This window comes from Sander vitreus, chromosome 13 (assembly GCF_031162955.1).
Source record: "Sander vitreus isolate 19-12246 chromosome 13, sanVit1, whole genome shotgun sequence".
NCBI classification, from domain to species: domain Eukaryota; kingdom Metazoa; phylum Chordata; class Actinopteri; order Perciformes; family Percidae; genus Sander; species Sander vitreus.
Window position 1 is genome coordinate 17,826,821 of NC_135867.1, and position 18,949 is coordinate 17,845,769.

At 39.0% G+C, this 18,949-nt stretch overlaps 1 protein-coding gene across 5 annotated transcripts in view; it reads left to right on the forward strand.

The window, feature by feature from the left end:
- Positions 1–1,882: 1,882 nt before the first annotated feature.
- Positions 1,883–18,949, forward strand: part of klhl13 (kelch-like family member 13) — a 33,092-nt gene continuing 16,025 nt past the window's right edge. Inside the window, exons 1-3 of one of the 5 annotated variants that reach the window (XM_078266061.1) lie at positions 1,883–2,161; positions 3,543–3,614; positions 16,569–16,640. In XM_078266061.1, coding sequence (XP_078122187.1) covers positions 3,562–3,614; positions 16,569–16,640 — 125 coding nt within the window. In that variant the 5' untranslated portion in view covers positions 1,883–2,161; positions 3,543–3,561. Of the gene's footprint in view, positions 2,162–3,542; positions 3,615–7,421; positions 7,682–16,568; positions 16,641–18,949 lie in introns of those variants that run through there. The other 4 variants (XM_078266063.1, XM_078266065.1, XM_078266064.1 and 1 more) reach the window with 4 other exon arrangements.

Below are 18,949 nucleotides of genomic sequence, written 5' to 3' on the forward strand. Positions count from 1 at the left end.
AAACTGACTTATATCAGTATATCTTTGATTCCTTGATCTATCTATTCATTATTATATGTTCATTATCTTCCTTAATCCACTTTTATCCCCTACTCCATACCTCAAAATCCTGCTAAATTAATTATGTTGGGGTGCTTCCCTATGTAACGTTACATTTTTCTTGGACCTTGCACTGCTCATGTATCAATATTTATTTCACAGTTCAAACACGGCCTCCTTCCCTACCAGGCTCCAACTCTTCATGTACATTAAAGCTTCTCATATATTTCACATCCTGCCTATCCTTTAAAAAAAAAAAAAAAAAACTGCATACTTAACACTACAAAGCTTTATTCTGCTTCTGTCTGCTCCTGGTAACACAGGACCACTCACAGTAATAATAAAATGTTTGTTTTTTTTTAAATTGAAAATTATGCAGAAATAACTGATTCTGGAGGCCTATGTTTGGGAATCTTTAATTATACTAGAACATGTAATTACATGGTACTGTATATTGAATGCTTCTTTAACAGTCAGTGCAACTCATGAGGTGAGAATTGGTTGGTAAAACATGCACATAAATTAGCAGCTGCAGGTCCCATTCATTCACATATAGCATAGGCAGGCACTAGAGTAGCCAAAGCTACTCTACTCTACAGTAAAAGTACCATTGGATTTGAAATCTGTTCCAAAGCGCTCTTTGTTCCAGATCAATGCATCAGTTGATTAATAATGAGCTTACAATTTAATTAATGATTGGAAAGGACAAAAAGGTGACAGAGGAGTGATTATTGAAAGAGCCTTAGAGCGTTTTAATGAATGCATATTAATTTGTTTTTGTCATAATGTAGACTGTAGTTACATTAATATTATTAAGCATGGACTGAATATGAATTGCAAAATAATCACTGTTGTGCTTTAAACTATTTAATTATCCTCAGGCATGTTTAAATGTTGGTAACTAAACCCCAAACTCAGTGTGGTTTGCATCACAAGGTTGTTTTTTAAGCAGGCTTTGGTAATGAACAATGAACAATTCACTTTATAGCAGGTTTTCAATAGGGTTGACTCTTTGTCTATCTTTTCTTCATCTTTTGTATATAAAAAAAATAAACCTATTTATTAATTACAACAATATGCTGAGATTAGGGTGGTCTAAGGATCTTGAAACTTCTATAGCATGAAACAACACTCAAAGGAAAACATCAGGCATTATAAAATAAATAAATAAATGTTACACCTTTCCCTTATGACATTAAAGCTGCATTTTTTTATATGAACAATGAATCAAATGACTACAGTGTGTGAAAGGGGTCACTTTTAGTGATAGATTTAACACCTATCGCTGAGGCTCTATGGAGCAGTTAAGCCTATTTTACATTATGGTTGTGCTACATACTACATTTTGATTGTCTGCTTTGTCGAGGAAGCTTCCGAGTGTAGAGATAAGGAGGAAGTGTGTGTGTGTATGGTCATGATAATGCAAATGTAACTTACATTTGAGAGAAAGAGACATAAGTGTCAGAACTTATTGTGATAAGAGTAGGGTAGAGGGAGTTATTATGCAAGCAGAGGCATTACAGTATATATATTTAACAAACTTTGATTATTACATTATAAGCAATGTATGTTAACTGTAATGTAGCCAGCAACCACAACCACATCTGTGCAGTTACTGTAACAGATAAGGTAAGTCTATCCTAATATTAAACCCAAAAAGTCCTACTTCTGCTTTTGTAAAAATGACCGCATGCAAAGCATTTTGCATCAAAGACATGTGTGTGCCCTTGTTACTTTTCGAACATTGAGTAAAGCCGACTTGTAACAGGGAGCCTTTCATTTTCCTTGTAACTACTGGTGGGCTGGGCGTTTCGACTTAACACTAAATTACCACAATTATTAGTTCGTCAAGCAAAGCAATACAGACATTTGTTTCAGGGTACAAACGCTTCACAGAAATACGACTCCTCTTTAGAAACACTTTATTTAGTAACGGAAGTTTTGAGCCAATGAGAGAAGATTGCCATACTCTTCCACCAATGGAAAGTGTGGATGCTCCAGGTCTCCTAGTAAGCGAAAACTGCATTGGATAAAACAAGGAAGGGGGCTCCAGTGGTATAAGTGGATTTAAGGGCTTGGAAGGAAAACAAGGACGCTAGTTAACGTTATCTCGTTGTCGAAGGTATGGAATTTGTTATTTAAAAGTTTAGAGAGTGTATTTAGGATACATAGGGTGATTGAAATATCATGTTAAGCTCAACAAATACCAAGTTGACAGGTAGTCACAGCCTAATGTTGCTGGTGGCAAACCAACCAACCAGACTAACTAACCCAACTAACTCAAGTGGTTAAGACCCCGGTCTTTATGCTGTCTTTACTTAAGGTAACATAGCTAGAGGACGATGTTTAACGACAACTTACTTAACAGTCATATAGTCAGGTGTCCTGATCTAACGTTATTTTAAGCTAGCCAGTGTTAATGTTAAAGGGGTTAGCTTGGCTAGTTAGCCTTAGCTTGTTCCCACTGATGTAACGAATGTGTTGAAGCAACATGGCCAGAAAATTAGCAAAGCTCCGATATGACAGCGTTACCTCTTGTGACAATATACTTGTTTAGTCTGGCTACATAAACACTAAAATGTTAAATCATGATAGCATACAGCCTTTGCTAGCAAGCAAGCAAGTCAGCTACCTCGTCGTGGACTTCTAGTTTCTCTCTGCATGTATCACACACACACTTAGCTGTTAAAGGACTAACCTGTCCGACTTCGTGCCTGGAGTTCAGCGTGCAGCTTGTTGCAGAGGCAAACTGTCTACTCCATCAGTTCTGTCACTAAAATCATGTCACTTTAACGTGTTTATAACAACAGGAACTAAGAAGCAACTATTGAGGAAACATTATCGTATCCAAAGTGTGTGTACCAGTTGCAATTATTTTAAAGCATCGATACATCGTAGTACTCCCTTTTATTTTGTACATCATGTCAGCTGAATTCCAAAATAGGAGGAAGATTATTCTGTCAAGTAACACATACGGCATATATTTTTAGCTTCAATTAGCCTAGTTCTGTGTAAAGCAACAAGTTAGACATATGATGCAACTGTCACATTTCAGCAGGGGATGGGGGTCGAGAAACGCCATACACCAATTTTACATCCAAAATGAACAATGCAGATATATTCATATTACTATGAATTACCCCACTCTCAGAAGTAATACGACCACATGCTTTGTGGAGCTAAAGTCTGTAAACCACACAAATGTTTGCTTTTTAGGATATACTGAAAGCCATGGGCGAAAAGAAACCTATTTCTCCGTTACAACGAGATATTTTCCCAATTAGGAAATACATTGTTAACATGTAAAATAGTGTGCAGACTGCAAAACATAAAGGAAGTTCTGTTAAAAGTGCAGTTGTAAAAACGACTGACTTGCAAGTACTGAATCAAAACTTGTCTACATGTAACAGCTTTATCTTTTCTTGGATGAAATTAAATGATTGGCTTTTGCGGGAAAAAAGACTGCAATCAAATGTTAAAAGTACCGTGTTTATGTTTTTGAGGTGTGGTTTTGGCGAGGGTATGGAGCACCCTGTACACCGAGGGGAGACGATGCCCATTGGACTACATGACAGGTAATGTGCAATGTGTATTCAATTATTATTTTGCTAGCAAAGTGAACATGTGTATTAATTCACTTTCATTGAACACATTCCACTTTCATCTTAACAAACTGTTAACAAGAAGTATTAGCTTTTTGTAATCCAGGCAAAATTACTTATGAAAAAAGAAGCAACTTTTGACTCCGTATTGATGGTTGACCTTTCTTGGTAGATGGTAAATGATGATAAATGTATACAGTACAGCAGCTGTCAGTACTGGTGTCAGTCTGGGCTAGGAAATAGCTTCCACCTGCGATTGGAGGTGTTAATCAGGTAATCCCTGATTAGATTGTAGGAAAGAAAAGCAGTAGGACTGTGGTGCTCAATGACTGGGTTGAGAACCACTGCTAAGAGTCTTACCAGAGTTTCACTCATTGACTTGAAATATATTACAGTGTTTCCGCTACATTAATTTACCTGGGGCAGTTTTCCACGCCTGAATGGCCTGCGCATAATGTTGGCTAATTTATCACAATTTGCCAGCAGTCATCTTGTCACTTAAACAGTATTGTCACAGCCATCTTTGACTATTTGCTTTTGCCTTTTTGTATACAAACACTGAAATAGTTTTTTTTTTATTTATTTTTTTTTAACCAAGGCCCATTGTTGGTGTCAGCAAAAAAACTAATCTTTTTACGAGCTGCAGGCGTGTACTTTCTTCTCCACTCTCAACAAAACCTCAGCAAATAATGCAAAGTTAGGGAATAACATGAACATATCAAGATCAAGTCTATGACTTCCAGTATGAGAGGCATCACATTTGGCCAAGTTTTTCTCAAGTTCGCTACAAAAAATATAGGTTTGATTGTAAGGAAGCTGCAGAAGAGCTGGAAGTAAGCTGTGGAGATTACAGAAATACAGAAATTTGGTTTAATGTAAAACCATAGTTCTATAATTAGCAGGGGTATCTCACATTAGGATCAACAGAAACTCCACGTCAGCCATGATTGGGCACACCCAAACACATGGTTGTCAGGAAGAAAATATACTTTAGGCTTGTACCACATATTTCAAAAACCTTCTCTGTGCTTCTTGCAGAGGTTCCTTATTTCTGGGACCCAACTGTTTCTCTGGGACCTAGCTTCTCCAGTACACAGTGACGTGTGTTTTATGTGGTAATTACTCTGCAATATCTAATATGATTAAAATATATCAGTTGTGATTTTTAAACAGTGCTTAGTTTCTGTTGACATCAATGACAAAAACAAGGAAGATGCAGTTGAAGCATAGCCTGCTGTAGTGTACTTTAGTGTAGATACAAGATCCAATGACATATTTACTGAGTTTTACTGATTACATGTTTATTTCTTGCATACCTTACTCTAGGTAGTACCAAACGGTTGCATACAGACTAATCTTGGGATTAGACCTGCACATTGAAATACTAAGAAAATGAGCCTGATAGTTTCTATGTGTTAGATACAATCTGTTGGTAAAAGATTCTTCTTTACTTGTAAACAGAATTGTGACTGTGTGAGGTGGATGAGACACTACACCAACTGGATGAGCAGTTATATAGAACATCAATAACAGATACTAAAAAGACAGTTGGCTTGAATGAATGAAAGAAGCATAAAGCAGTACGACATCCGTTCTCCCTCAGTTTAGATTGAGGGCGGGATAGATTTAGATTGATTTTAGGTGATTTAGGAACTCTGTTTCCGACTTGGAAAACAATTCAGAAAACAATTCAAATCTTTGTCCGTCTTCGACGCTGAGATATAATGCCACCAAATATACAGGTAGCTGTCAATATGAGCATGAGAAATACGACGAGCTGAACTTGAAAACATTTGACTACACAGAAAGAGCGAGGGGAAAAAAAAAAAAAAGTAATGTATTTGGAATTAACATGGAAAAAGAGCAGTTTTACTTTGAACTACTGTGGACCGCTGTTCTTTATCAATGCCCTTGTTTGGTATTTTTTTGGCATATGTACTTGTGAATCCTGATAGTAATTTTATATCTTGTTTTTGTGGGTGCTTTTTTAGTTATTTGACTCCTACTGATGCTTTTTGTCTGTATCACTGGCCAGTTAAAGAACATTAGCTTTGTTCCTTCTGATTGAAATAGTTAAACTGGATATTTATGTATTAGATAGCGGTTGCGAGGGGCTTTATATAGTTTAAAGTGGCCATATTATGCTCATTTTCAGGTTCATAATTGTAATTTGAGATTGTATCAGAATAGGTTTACATGGTTTAATTTTCAAAAAACACCATATTTTTGTTGTACTGCACATTGCTGCAGCTCCTCTTTTCACTCTGTGTGTTCAGGTCTCTGTTTTAGCTACAGAGTGAGACCTCGCAACTTCTGTAACATCTTTGTTGTCAGTTGCACATGCCCAGTAGCTAGGTAAGGATTACATGAGCTAGCTAGCTGTTTATGCAACTTCGGCCTGTACAAGGCAGGATTAGCCGGGAGACTTCTTCTAAATGAGGGCACACTTCCAACTTTGTGTGGAATACCTGCAGAACAGGGACATGTAAGTAGTTATATACAATTTATTTTGTAGATTAGGGTGAATTTGTGTGTGTTGTAGCAGTGTTTTGCCATTGAGAACGAGCTAGCATGCTAACGGTTAGCCCCCTCGTTTCGGCTAGTGACATAGAAAGCCGTGCAGATTTTGAACAGCTCACCCAGAGACTGAAGGCAGGTTACATTCAGAAACCCGTATCTCACTCAAAACAGCATGGATGTTTGTTTTCCAAAGTTTGTATGCATGTAGAAGCACCAGAGACACAAAATAACACCCCAAATCCCAGAAAAAGTGATTTTGTTTTTCATAATATGGGCACTTTTAAAGCTTCACTTTTATCTAAAATGACCTTGTATGTTTTATATTATTATGAATTACATCAGCAGTTGCTGTTTCTTAATCTTTTGCACAATAATCCATCAAATCTAATTGATTTGAGAAAAGTGGGGCAAGAGGATAGGCGTGAAAACTTCTGTTTTCAGTGAGATATGATTTTTTTCTTCTTCTTTTCTGGTTCCCACATTAGGTACAGACAGCATTGCACCCTCTCATCTGCTAAATCCCTTTTTATAAACACACAAGTGATTTTACATGGGGAGTAGATCAGGCATCCTGGTGGCCTAGGGCTAAGGCGCCATTATACTTGGATGAACTTATTCTTTTTTCCAGCATAACCCGACCATGTGTGTCTCTGGCTGAGGAGCTCTTTTGAATAATTTAGGAAAAGTTTCTCATTCCAGAGGGGTTGTTAGCTAGTGCTAATTGGAAAGTCTAGTGGAACCAGATATACAGTGATAGTGGTTGGACATTTAAGTGGGCCATGGCATCCAGGTGAAGTTGCTCCTCAAGCCAGCTGGGTGAGCCACTGTAGTTTAGCCTAAACAGATGGCCGGGTCAAGACGCTGAGTAGCTGCTTTTTGCATAGGTGAGAGTAGGCATCTTAAAAGTATGGTTAGGTCAGGGCTAGAGAATGGTGTCACCTATCAAAGGACCCTGTGTGTGTGTGTGTGTGTGTGTGTGTATATATACACACACACACACACACACACACAAAATCCAATTCTTTACATAGCAAATCCAGAACTGTAATCACAACTCCTTTTAACAAGGTGGCACTGTTGCTCAGCTACTGGGCTTATTTACGAACCCTGAAAGGGTGATGGAAGGCTGGGCTTCTCCCCCCTCCTACCACGAGACAACCGTGAATGCAGCAGGGCAAGTAGTTGTGGTGGATGCAATCTATTGGCTTCTCAGTGCTGCCGCTAAAGTCACAACCCTGAGTGTAGCCTGCACAGCCTCTGCCAGTGTATTTCTGTAGCTGCTGCTCCTGCTGCTGAGACTGCTGCTCTCCCTCCCCCTTAAATGGTGTGGGCAGAGTGGGATGGAAGAAGGCATTGGAAACCTTTTCATGGAAATGGTCTTTGCTGTTGGTATTGCTGCAGCACCATTCTGGTGACAACAACATGCCGTTGAAATGGAAAAGCGGTTCGCCTGTTAGCTGGAAATTCCCAGTGCCAGTTCTTAAGACATCCAGGTCCTCACCCCTTTCGCCTGCCTACATGTGAGTAAAAGCTTAATAGCATTTTCATTATACCATTGTGGTTATGTATATGGAGACAGATGTGTTTGTTTTCAGATTTTCTATTAATTTTTTTTTTTGTGTAAAGTATTGTGACACCATTATTTTTTTGTTGCAGCCCTAATTAGGCAGAATGCGATTGAGCCTCGTAGTGTGTCAGAAGACTTGCCTTGTCCAGCATGCATTTTATGGTTCGCTGGCAGATTGCTTCACTCTTGGTCATTTTGCCACTAGCCTGGGCATGGCAAGCACCACATCCCCGACTCTTGCCCTCTCCCTGTGGCTATGTTTATTTGGGAACAGGGACTCAGCAGCTTGGGAGGAGCCTGCCTTTGTCAGGATGTCTGGCGTGCTCTGGTTTAGAAGCTATTGTCATCCGGTACTGTTCAGGAGGGGGGAGGGTAGAATGGAACGCCTCTCACAGCCTCTCGCCATCCTCTCTCTTTACCCCTTTTCTCGACCTCTTCTGAAATAGACAAGTGTCTTGTTTGACTTTTGTAACATGGCTTTGGCCTACAGAGAGTGAGAACCAAAATCTTCTTTAAAAAATAAACACAGTTGTAATGGCAAGTGAGGCTAGCTGATTGCCTGAAGGTAATTTCATTGGCTAACGAGGCTTTCTTGGACGGATTTTTACAAAATTGGATTAAAGCAGACTTCAGTTATCATGCAGCTTTACTTATACGCTTAAGAGCTTAATTCTTCTAGTTTTACAGAAATGTTTATTTTTAACATCACTGCATCACAGCAAGATAAATTCATGCTCCAACCTGAGTGAAACAGGTGACATCTGCAACATGGCTAATTCTAAATGTACAGAATATGCACATTTCCCATATAGTCCTTACTTTCCAAGTAAACCTTAAGGAAGTCTTGACTAAATTGTGTCACTTTGTAAGCTCTTTACAAAATTGCATGGTGAATGCTTCACTATTGGCATTATTGACTTGGTGATTATGGTTTTAATCTTTTATTTTACTAGGGTAGTTTAGCTAAAACACACAAACACGCACACACATACACACACCTGGAGGCTGTCTGTCCAGTACAACCACAGTCTTATCTGTTGGCCACTGAGCAGCTGTTGTGGGGGGGGGGGGGGTTAAGGGCCTTGCTCAAGGGCACCAGCAAATGAGGGGTAAGCACTGGTTATTTACTTCCTCACCCAGTTTTATCCAGACAGTCTGTAGATCACACAAGCAACCTTCCACTTATTTTAGCTTCATTGCTAACACTATATCATATGATCTGTAACAGATCTGTAACATGTTTCAGTACATAATTTAGTGGAACAGTGAGCTAAAATTGTCAATTTCCATCTTTTCCATACTGTGCGCTAGAGTTTAGATTCTCTGCTCGAGCCCGGCCGGGCCGATATTTTCCGCCGTTATCCTCGGGCCGGGCCCTTGACCAAGCATTTGTTTTTTTAATCATTACTTTATTAGCCTTAGTCGGTGGGGAGAAAGCTATGCCTCTCCAGCTTCTCCCGTAGCTCTGGGTGTCCTGCACTGACTTGATTGTGAGGTAAACTGTGCTACATCGTGTCTCCCCCATCTGCAGCACTGTTGTCGGCCAGTGCGTCAGCATGCAGACCGTGGTGAAGGCCAGTATTAATTAGGTGATCGAGACAAGAAAATGATTTTTTGGGCCCGATCTAAGCTCTACTGTGCGCCTCATTGTTGGGCTCTTAGTGTGTAATAAAGCTCTTTCAAAATGTTTTTATCACTTCACAATTTAAAGACCCAGTGGTAGGCCTGTAGCAACGCAGCAAATGTTAATACTTGCTATATCATTTTGAATTTCTATATAAATAGTCGTAGACCAGCCATGTGCTGTACATTTCTGTTTGGTGTACCAATTGTATTACTTCTCAGGATATTTTAATCTTGATAGATCATCTTTTTTGACTTGGTGGCAGTTCATTTTTAAAAACTCTACTTTTCTTTAAATAAACAATGCTGTGTCAGTGCGTTAAAGGTGAACTACTGTATTTCATGAGTTATGAGTGCTGGTATCTCCACAAGAAGAGGATCTTCACACCAGCATGTTTACATGTCTTTTAAAAGATTAAGACGACTCTCCCAATGGAGACTCAAGGACGAGAGTGAATCAAGTGTTCTTAAGTGGCTGCGGACTGTGCTTGCGTGTTGCAATAGGAGATTGTGCACACACGCTAACTAGCGAAGCATATTCAAGCCTTGAGGCTCCACCTTACTCTGCCCCACCAGACCACTTACTATTTTGAAACGTGTATATTGTAAGCTGTGTTTGAAGGCAGGCTGATATTGGGCCCCCAATTATAGGTTACTCTGTGGTCAGGGAGAAGTCACTCTTTATAGGCCCTTTGAGTGGTGGCTCTGTCCGTTTGGCTTTAGAGACATTTTTAACTTGGTATGTTGCTCGGGTAATCTTTGTATATGTATCCAAAGCAGCAGAATGATGGAGGAAACATGAGAGACAGTTGTTGAAACATCTAACGTACACAAAGTATAAAGAATTAAGATTTGTTTTCACAATGTGCTTGTCTGTTTTGAAACCGCTCTAATGTGTGTGTATATATAGACTGGTGAACTGCCTGTGGTGCAGATTTCATGCTAGCAAGGAATGGTTAAGGTTCACTGCCAGTACGGCCCATGGAATAATCTTCTGCACAGTAAAACACCATTGGGTTTATCTTTCACCCCACAAGAAATCCTTGAAATGAATGCCATCCCTCATCTTACAGTGCTTCAGTACTAAGCACTTAATATGTGTGACTGCTGTCTTTAGTAATCACCTCTTGGAGGCATCATGGTGAGCCAGCAACCTCAACTGCGGCATTGCCTGTTCGATTCTAGGCGGGGACCTTTAGTACATGTCATACCTCTTTTCACTCTCCCCATGTTCCCTGTCACTCTTTGTCAACGATCTCATTACGCAAAAGAACATCTAAAAATGAAATTACATCTTGCACTCTTTTTATATTTTGCTTTAGCACATTAGTCTAAAAGTGACTGCTGCTGTCCCTTGGTTCTACTGATTTATATTTTTTGGTTTGAAACAAACAAACATGCTTGCTGCTCCTAAAATGGCTCAAGACTTGTCTTAAAGTCACCTAGTCTTCAGAAATATGTCTAGTGTTAGTTAAAGCCAGTGGGACAGGATAAAATCCCATACAGTTTGTACGGCTATAGGTAAAATGAAACACACACAAAGCTGAACCTTGATGAAGTGTAACCACACAGTTGACCAGTCAGTGTATGTAAATGATAAATATGATATTTAAAAATAAAACAAAAATAACCTGATGCATTGCAGAAACGTGAATGAACTGAGTTAATAATCGTACTGCTTGCCTTGGCCAAAATATCTGTTATTGCAGGTTTGAAGACTGGATTGGAAAAACAAATCTGCATCCCGTCTACAGCAGAGGTTCCCAAAACTCTTATCTAAGTAGATGATTCTAAATACGGATTCTAAATCCGGACCCTATCAGCGGGTCAGGTCAAAGCTACCTTACTCTTTGCCAGTTCCATCTTTTTACACTGTAGCACACAACAGAAGATTCCCACTTTCACACTTACTGGGAATACTCCGTTTGGTGTAGCTGAAGGGTGGGGCCTAGGTAGAGCATTACGGTTCATAATTTGGTCTTGAACAACTGAGTCTCTTGCCGTTCCTTGAATCTCTCTATGATAATGATTTCAGCGTTGGTCCTTACCAACAGAAGTTCCCCTCACCTTGTAATCCCTCCAGTTAGACATTTTCCTTGCTGTCTTAGTGTAAATGGGCCTTCCGTCTGATGTCCGATCCAACTGAATTGGACATTCTTACAGCGTTCTCACATAGAGCTCCACTGGGTAATGTCTAGATAATTTAAGGGGGCTGCAGTGCATGTGTGAATTGAACTATAGTTTCATGTTGTGAATTAATTGTAATTTGCCTCACATAATGGAAGGTGGACAGCCAGGGGAATTAAAAGTATATAAAAACTTAAATATTGCTGACCTGTATGATCGTGGAAGGATGTACAATAATTGTGCACCCCAGTTTAGATAGTGACAGATTAAGCTCCTTTGTATGCAAAGCTATGCCCCTCTACTTATTTGAGTACAGGGAAAATTATGCTGACATGTCTTATTCCCCATTGCTTTGACACATCTCTGGCCTTTTTGTTTAGTCTCTGGATTCTGTTCTTGGGTTCACACCCCCTACTCGGTCTGCATATGTTAAATAATTCCATATATCTTCAGTGACTATACAATTCACTGTGTTTGGAGCTTTTTCTAAAAAAAAAAAAAAAAGGAATGCAAGCTTTCTTCACAAATTAGTATTATTCTGGCTGTAGTTGTCCTTTTTGGTTTGCACATACTCAACTGGGTCACGTTCCTTCTTACAGCATCTTTCAGGTTGATCTAGCATTTGGGACATGTTGACAGATTGTCCGCTCCACCCACACGCATACATGTTATGAAGCTTGTTTGGCTTTAACCACTTGTAGTGCAGCTTGAAACTGTGTTTTTAAAACTCAATTTTAGGTATTTAAAGGGATACTTCACCGATTAGCATTAAGCTTTGTATCAGTAGAAACCCGGTAGTATTTTCGAATGACCGTGCTTCCCTCACTCATGTCCCCCTGAGACTAGATTTCTCTGTATTGTAGGTCTGGAAAAAAGCCTCTGATGACGCAAAAATCACCATTTAGCGTCATCGGAGGCATTTTTGCCCAGAGGCTATGGACTACAGCCAGCTACTTCCGCATGTTTTCAACCCGCCCATAAGGGGTGGGACTGTCACTACCCGATGCGAGACGAGTGTCAGCCATCTTCAACAGGCTCTCTTTTCAGCAGCAAACTTTTTATTATTATAAGTGGAATTGCAGACTCATTATAGCGTACAGACTGCTTAGATTATTAGCATGATTGGAGCAATTATCTGGAGAACATGGATAGTTTATCCTGGACAGAGTGAGCCGCTAATACTTTGGAAATATCAGTGGACCTACTGCTTAACATAATTCAAAAACCAAATCATCTAAACAGCTGCTTCATGCAATTCTTATATCTGTCAGCATATACTTTGTGACACCCTGGGGGGTTGTTTTCACATGTTTTCAAATGTTATCACACTTTTACTGAAGCTCATGAAGACATCCTCTAATACTGGAACTCATGTTTTCTCTCAGTTCGATTCTAATCTAATTTTAAATCAGAACTCCATGTGTGATTTTCAGCATTTACAAGTCTGTAAATAGTACATTGCAACCATCTATTCAGTTGGTTGAGCCACAGTATTAATTAGGAAAGTGCCAATTTTCATCAGAATGGGAAGAGCAAACATTTGTCACACATGGAACACAGATGTTTGAAATAGTCTGATAAGTGATCACTTCCTTTTTACTGGAACTCTATGAAGAAATGAGAAAATGGCTCATTGTAAAAACGGCTGTATTCATTATGATGATTACCATATTCACATTTTCATATTGCAAGCAATCCACCAGACCTAGTGTCCGTTTGATGGAATAGAAGACGGAATGAGAGATGACTTTTAAGACCGCACAACTACCTCTTTTTCCCTGCCAACTGCATCTCGCTGTGTGGAGGTGGGGAAAGGGAAACAAGAGTGCCACCCAAAACTCCGAAATAATTTTTCCCCCTCTCAGTTGTTAAGTTTTCAGTTGAGTTAAAGTGAAATGTAAGTGTTGCTGCTACAGGAAAGGTGGAGAAGCAGCTGCTGAATGTAAGCATGTTTGTATACTAGAAGACAATAACCCATTTGATAATCATGTGGCTAGTCTCATGCTGTACCTTGATAGGTTTGTAGTTGACAATAAAAGTCAATTTAACACCACATTTCATTATACAAGGGGGTTTCTTTTCTTCATTTGCAATAAGGCATAATATCTCCTTTTCCCTAGGAGTAGAAGCTGTTCAACCTGTAGCTTTATTGCATTGCTGTGCTCAGTGAATCGACTCTTCAGTTAAGGTGTCTTGTCATTGCTCTGTTTGCTAGAACTCCACTCGGATCACTTCAGAGAGATGCCCTTGTATTGTTTCCATGCAACTTGTCACCTTGTCAACCATGTTCTGAGCACATCAGCCAGACCGTAGGAGTCTTGTGATCTTTTTGTCAATGCCAATTCCATTGCTGGCTCATTGTCTTTTTTGCTCTCAGGCTCTTCCTGTGTTCCTGTAGCTGTAAGCAAATGATGTAAGCAAAAAATTTAAAGAAACTTTTAAACGTCTGTGTAATGCAGTTTGTACAAAAATATGTCCAAGAATAATGGGCTGCAATCATTTTTTATTTGCAGTACGTGAATTTTTTGGGGGGGGATTTCTGACATTTTTGTGATTGTTCTTCCTGTCTCCTATGAGTAAGCAGTTATTTTGAAGCATGGCCTAAGGATTGACACAATTAAAACTTTCTTCATTATTCCCTCACATCTAGTAGCTTGCTAACTTTTAACCGACCAGTGATTTACTATATCTCAGGTATCACACTACTGTAAATTCATTTCACATTCAGAGCTCTTGTCAGAAAAAATTAGGTGTGTGTAAGAGACTTGGAAAAACTGTGAACCTATCCTTTACCATGGGTGTCAAAATTATTTTCCAATAAATTCCACAATGCAAGTTCTTGGATATTTTGCTCCAGAAACAATGTCAGATGTTCAAAACTTGAAATAGATGAGATTAATGAAGTTTATATCAATGCATGGCTAAGCATGACGAGGCACCAAAGCTATACTCATTAATCTTTTAAGACCCTTCCACTGTCATAGCAGGGAAAAGCCAAGTTGACTTCAGCTTCCTGAACTGTCACTAGTGGAGGGATGTTTTTAAGCGTTTTACTGACATGAAAGAATGGGGTGGCACCCTTGTTTCTTCATGACTTCTTTTTTAATACACCAACTTCTCTTTCTCCCAGCCCTTCTTTACATCCAAATAGGTGGGAAAAAGCAGCTTTAAAAAAAATCAAATAAATAGGATCCATAACATAAGCATTTATGTTATTTGTCTTTTCCGTTGTAGTTAACAATGTATTTTCTGGTTCTTGTTGTGGGAAGAAAAAGCCATAAAATGGAGGAGGCTGTGAGAGGAAAATGGTCTATAGTGTAAACTTGAGAAATTGCTGCACTCTGAACTAATCACAGGTCTTGCTTTTTCCACGTATCTACAGTATCTGCCAGAATTTGTTCAAGTTAGAAGCTCAAAACAAAAGCTTTTATCTGTATTGTAACCATGTATACCAAGTGATGATTCCTCTCTAATTTCATTAGTACTATTGTGTTACTAATCTAAGCAGGGGCATAGCACAAAATTCTGGGCCCTGTAGAAAGGCATTTTCTATGGGCCCCTCACTGCATCCACAGCTATTTATTCTAGTATCTTTCTGGGTACTCAGTCCCCTCCCCCCCCCAGAACGACACCCCTGAATCTAAGATATAATGTATTCCTAAATTCAAGAATTGTTTTTTGTTATTAGGCCCCAAAGATAAAAGCATTTTATCTTCATCATCTATCATTTTAATTCCTCCTATTTCAAAGCTTCTGACAGTATGCCCTCTAAGAGATAAGCAGTATGTATTATAATGCATCTTTTGATATGAGGTTTTACATATTCAATTCATCCGCATTTTGTTAAAGGTGTGAACAATGTACTGCAATAAACTGCTGAAAAACCAGGACATGCCAAACTCTTGTGTATAAAGTACACTTAATGATGCTGTCCTCGATATCTAGCACATTAATATATAGCTGCAAACAAATATTTGCTACGTAAAGATATGCTAGAGTAATGGCGTCCTAAGCAGAGAATAAAGTCACACTCCCTCTGTGTGTCTTAATCCGAGTTTCTCTGTTCTTTGTTTGGCCACGCGTACATGTTAGTCCCTTGTGCGCCGGTATCCAGTGTTAGCGTCAGTATTGACAAGTTGGGGAACGGTCTGTGAGAGCCATGTGGAGGCAATCCCAGACCACTTTTTTTTCAGTATTTTGTGTACAGTACTGTTTAGATCTCAGGCACGGTTTTGTGTTGTTGAGTTGTGATAGCATCATATCGAATTAAACTGACACTTGTAAATCATTAGACTCATAAAAGCTTTTTAAACAGTTAATTATGTAAGAACTGTTTTTTTTTGTATCAATGTATCTGAAGAATGATCTTAATTTTAACTCACTTTAGTCATTTTAAAAGTAATTATAAAAAATAAAAAGTGATACACATAAAAGCCTAAATAAACCCACAGTTGGCATCAGTAATAGGCAATTGACAGACTAATAGATTGTGAAATATTCTGATGTTTAATAAATTATTTTTTCATTTGTCAGTGCTGAGCTGCATAGACCTTTTTCACGGCAGACATGTTGACATGTCATAGTAGGAAAAGCACAGGTGTATTCAAAACCATTAATGATGGCTGCATTCCACTTAGGAGAGGCCCTGGTGTTGTGCATGCTGACTCACTGAAATAGCTCACTGGGACACTTGATGGAATTGAGCCATGGTTAAGGTTATCAATTTCAGCTTCAGCTTCCTACTATGACAAGTCAAAATGTCTGCTGTGAAAAAGGTCCATTAATGCTTTCAGACATGATTATCTTTAAGCACACCACTGATGCAGCTAGGGATTCGGTCTCCAGGTTCTCTGGTGGGTTTGGTAGGAGCAAAACGTATTACAGTATGTGGGGTGGACGGGTTGGCTCAGTTGGTAGAACAGGCGCATATTTACATAGAGGTTTATGTCTTGACGCAGAGGTCCAGGGTTCGAGTCCGACCTGTGCCGATTTCCTGCATGTCCCCCCAGAAGCCCAAAAAAAGAATCTTAAAAAAAACAAAAAACGTATTATGTGGGATGCTGTAGCTGTTGTCTTTTTTGTTTCGGCAGCCACCAACACTCCTTTGTGGTTTGGACAACCCACTCTCTCCTCGCTGCCTGTCCGACTTACCACCTGACAGGGTAAATGTGCCAGTTCATTGCCTGTGCTGTGTCAGTGTGATTGTGACCACTGTTTAGGCTGTGCCAGTTTTTTAGCGTTGTGTGGTAGTGTTCATAAATTCCTACTAGACGTGGTCCATGATCATCTCCTTGTAAAATGTAGCTTATTACTGATCCCATCCTCTCATCAGTTTATATCATCAAGATTTGTATACAATAGACCTCAAGCATGTGTGGCTTAGATCATAGTTGTTTCCTTACCTCATGTGGTAGCAGAAACCTTCATGTCTTTGTGCTCATTGAAAGGTTGGAAGTACAGTGAGTCTGATGAGTGAAAAAAAAAAAAAAAAGGCTTCTCAGCATTGAGGACATTCTTTAGTTCTTTATTGTTGGCATACATGTCCACCTGCACCTGAAAAGAATATTAAATGTGCACATCTTCACATTTATACTGTTTTTTTTAATTGAAGTGAAATAAGTTTTGCATATCAGATTATCAGCCTGAATCTGCCACATAAGCGAACAAATTAATTTCATTTTTCCAATCATTCCTCTACCATCTTAAAGCTGTTTTATTTAGATATGTTGAATAGCATTCTCTAAAAGCACAGGGGACATTTCCTTGCAAATTATAAAACCACTCTGCTAACCACAAAAAAACTCAAGTGAACATCCACACAAGGACTTTAGAATTGCTTCATTATATAAGTAGTCCACCCAAAAACCATTAGTCTATTACATCTGACAGGCACTGCCTGCTCATGGGTCTGTTTGAAGACACAAATTTACTGTTATGCTGAGACACGCATTTTTTGTAAAAGAATATTGTATCAAAACCGGGCCAATCTACATCTGAAAATGAGCACCTTTGTGACTATTCTGTCATCTCTATAAATTGCATAAAGAATAGTTGTAATATTTTTAGGCTCAGTTTTCATTCAGTGTGTGAAATTCAGATCTTTGTGGGCCATTGTGTTGCATAGCCCTTCTGTCCATGTGCATCACCTCTTACTAAAAACAGGGCAGGTTAACGCACCTTTCTTACACAAACCAACCCCATTATTATCAGTCACAAGTCCTCAAGTTCCTTTTGGTGTTACATTAACGTTATTATCTGACTCAAAGAATACCAACCTGCCTCAACTCAATGACTCTCATTTCTAGAAATGCTGTAAGATATGTTTTATAGTCTTTTGTTTAACAAGACCAGCAGTTTCTTTTATAGAGGCAGCACTTTCACTTTTGAAATGCAGGAGCTTGACATCAAATTCAAAGCAATGCAATCAACATTATTTGCTTATCTTATAACCTTTAGAGACATATGTGCTGTTTGATAGCAGATGATAAATGCTTGATGATACATGTTTTTTGTTGATTCACAGTGAGACTGTGAGATGATTTTTAGTTTTACCCAATTGAGCCTTATTCTCTAATGTCAGTTTTGTCAGCGCAAAATGTACCCATTTGCAGAGAGTATTCCCCTTGGGGGTCTGAGTCACACTTTCCACATTCACTCTCTCTGTGGAGCTGTTAAGGACTTTACGTTACATTTTAGTTTGACTGGCCTAGAGCACAGGGATATCATAAGAATTGGACTATACAGATGAGAAATGCTAATATATCACGTTCCCACAGAGCAGATTATTTTCCTTGGTAGAAGCCTGTTAAAGGCTCAAACGAGTTCTGCTATAGTGTAGAATCCATGCATTATAAAATCAATTACACATTTCGAAACCAAACTTTTATTAAATTCAATCATCATCAGCAGCGTTTTGTCTCCTAAGTTGTTGTTTTTCCAAGTGCTGAAAACTGAGAAATGATGTCTTGCGGTTTTGTATTTCAGTCACAGCTTTTCTGAAAACTAATATTTTCAGTGCTGTGCAGTCCATTTAAAAATAGTTTGATTTGATTTCATGTCCTTATTTAACACATAGCTGTGTGTGAGCAAGCTTCCGCACTCATCAGTGTCCCGCTTGAGTCAAAACACTGATTAAAGACGCAGCATTATGATCCACTTTAATGTCTTGGTTCTAAAGCCTTGCTGGTGTCCTATAGGCCGCAATGCTCATTATAGCCTGCAATACAGAAGTGTTGCAGCAAAAGCGGGTCCTGTTTATGCTGCAAGATGGAAGGTCATTCAAATTTGAATGGCTTATCTATTTGCAAAGTATTCATGCCAATTTTATGACAATATGTCTATAACATTTATGAGATACAGTAGGCCTATATCTTGTGTTTAAAGTTGACATATTGGCCCGAGGGTGGCACTTCAAGGACAATGGTTCATCATCCAAGGAGCATTGATGTGTTCATTGCATTTTGTGGGAAAT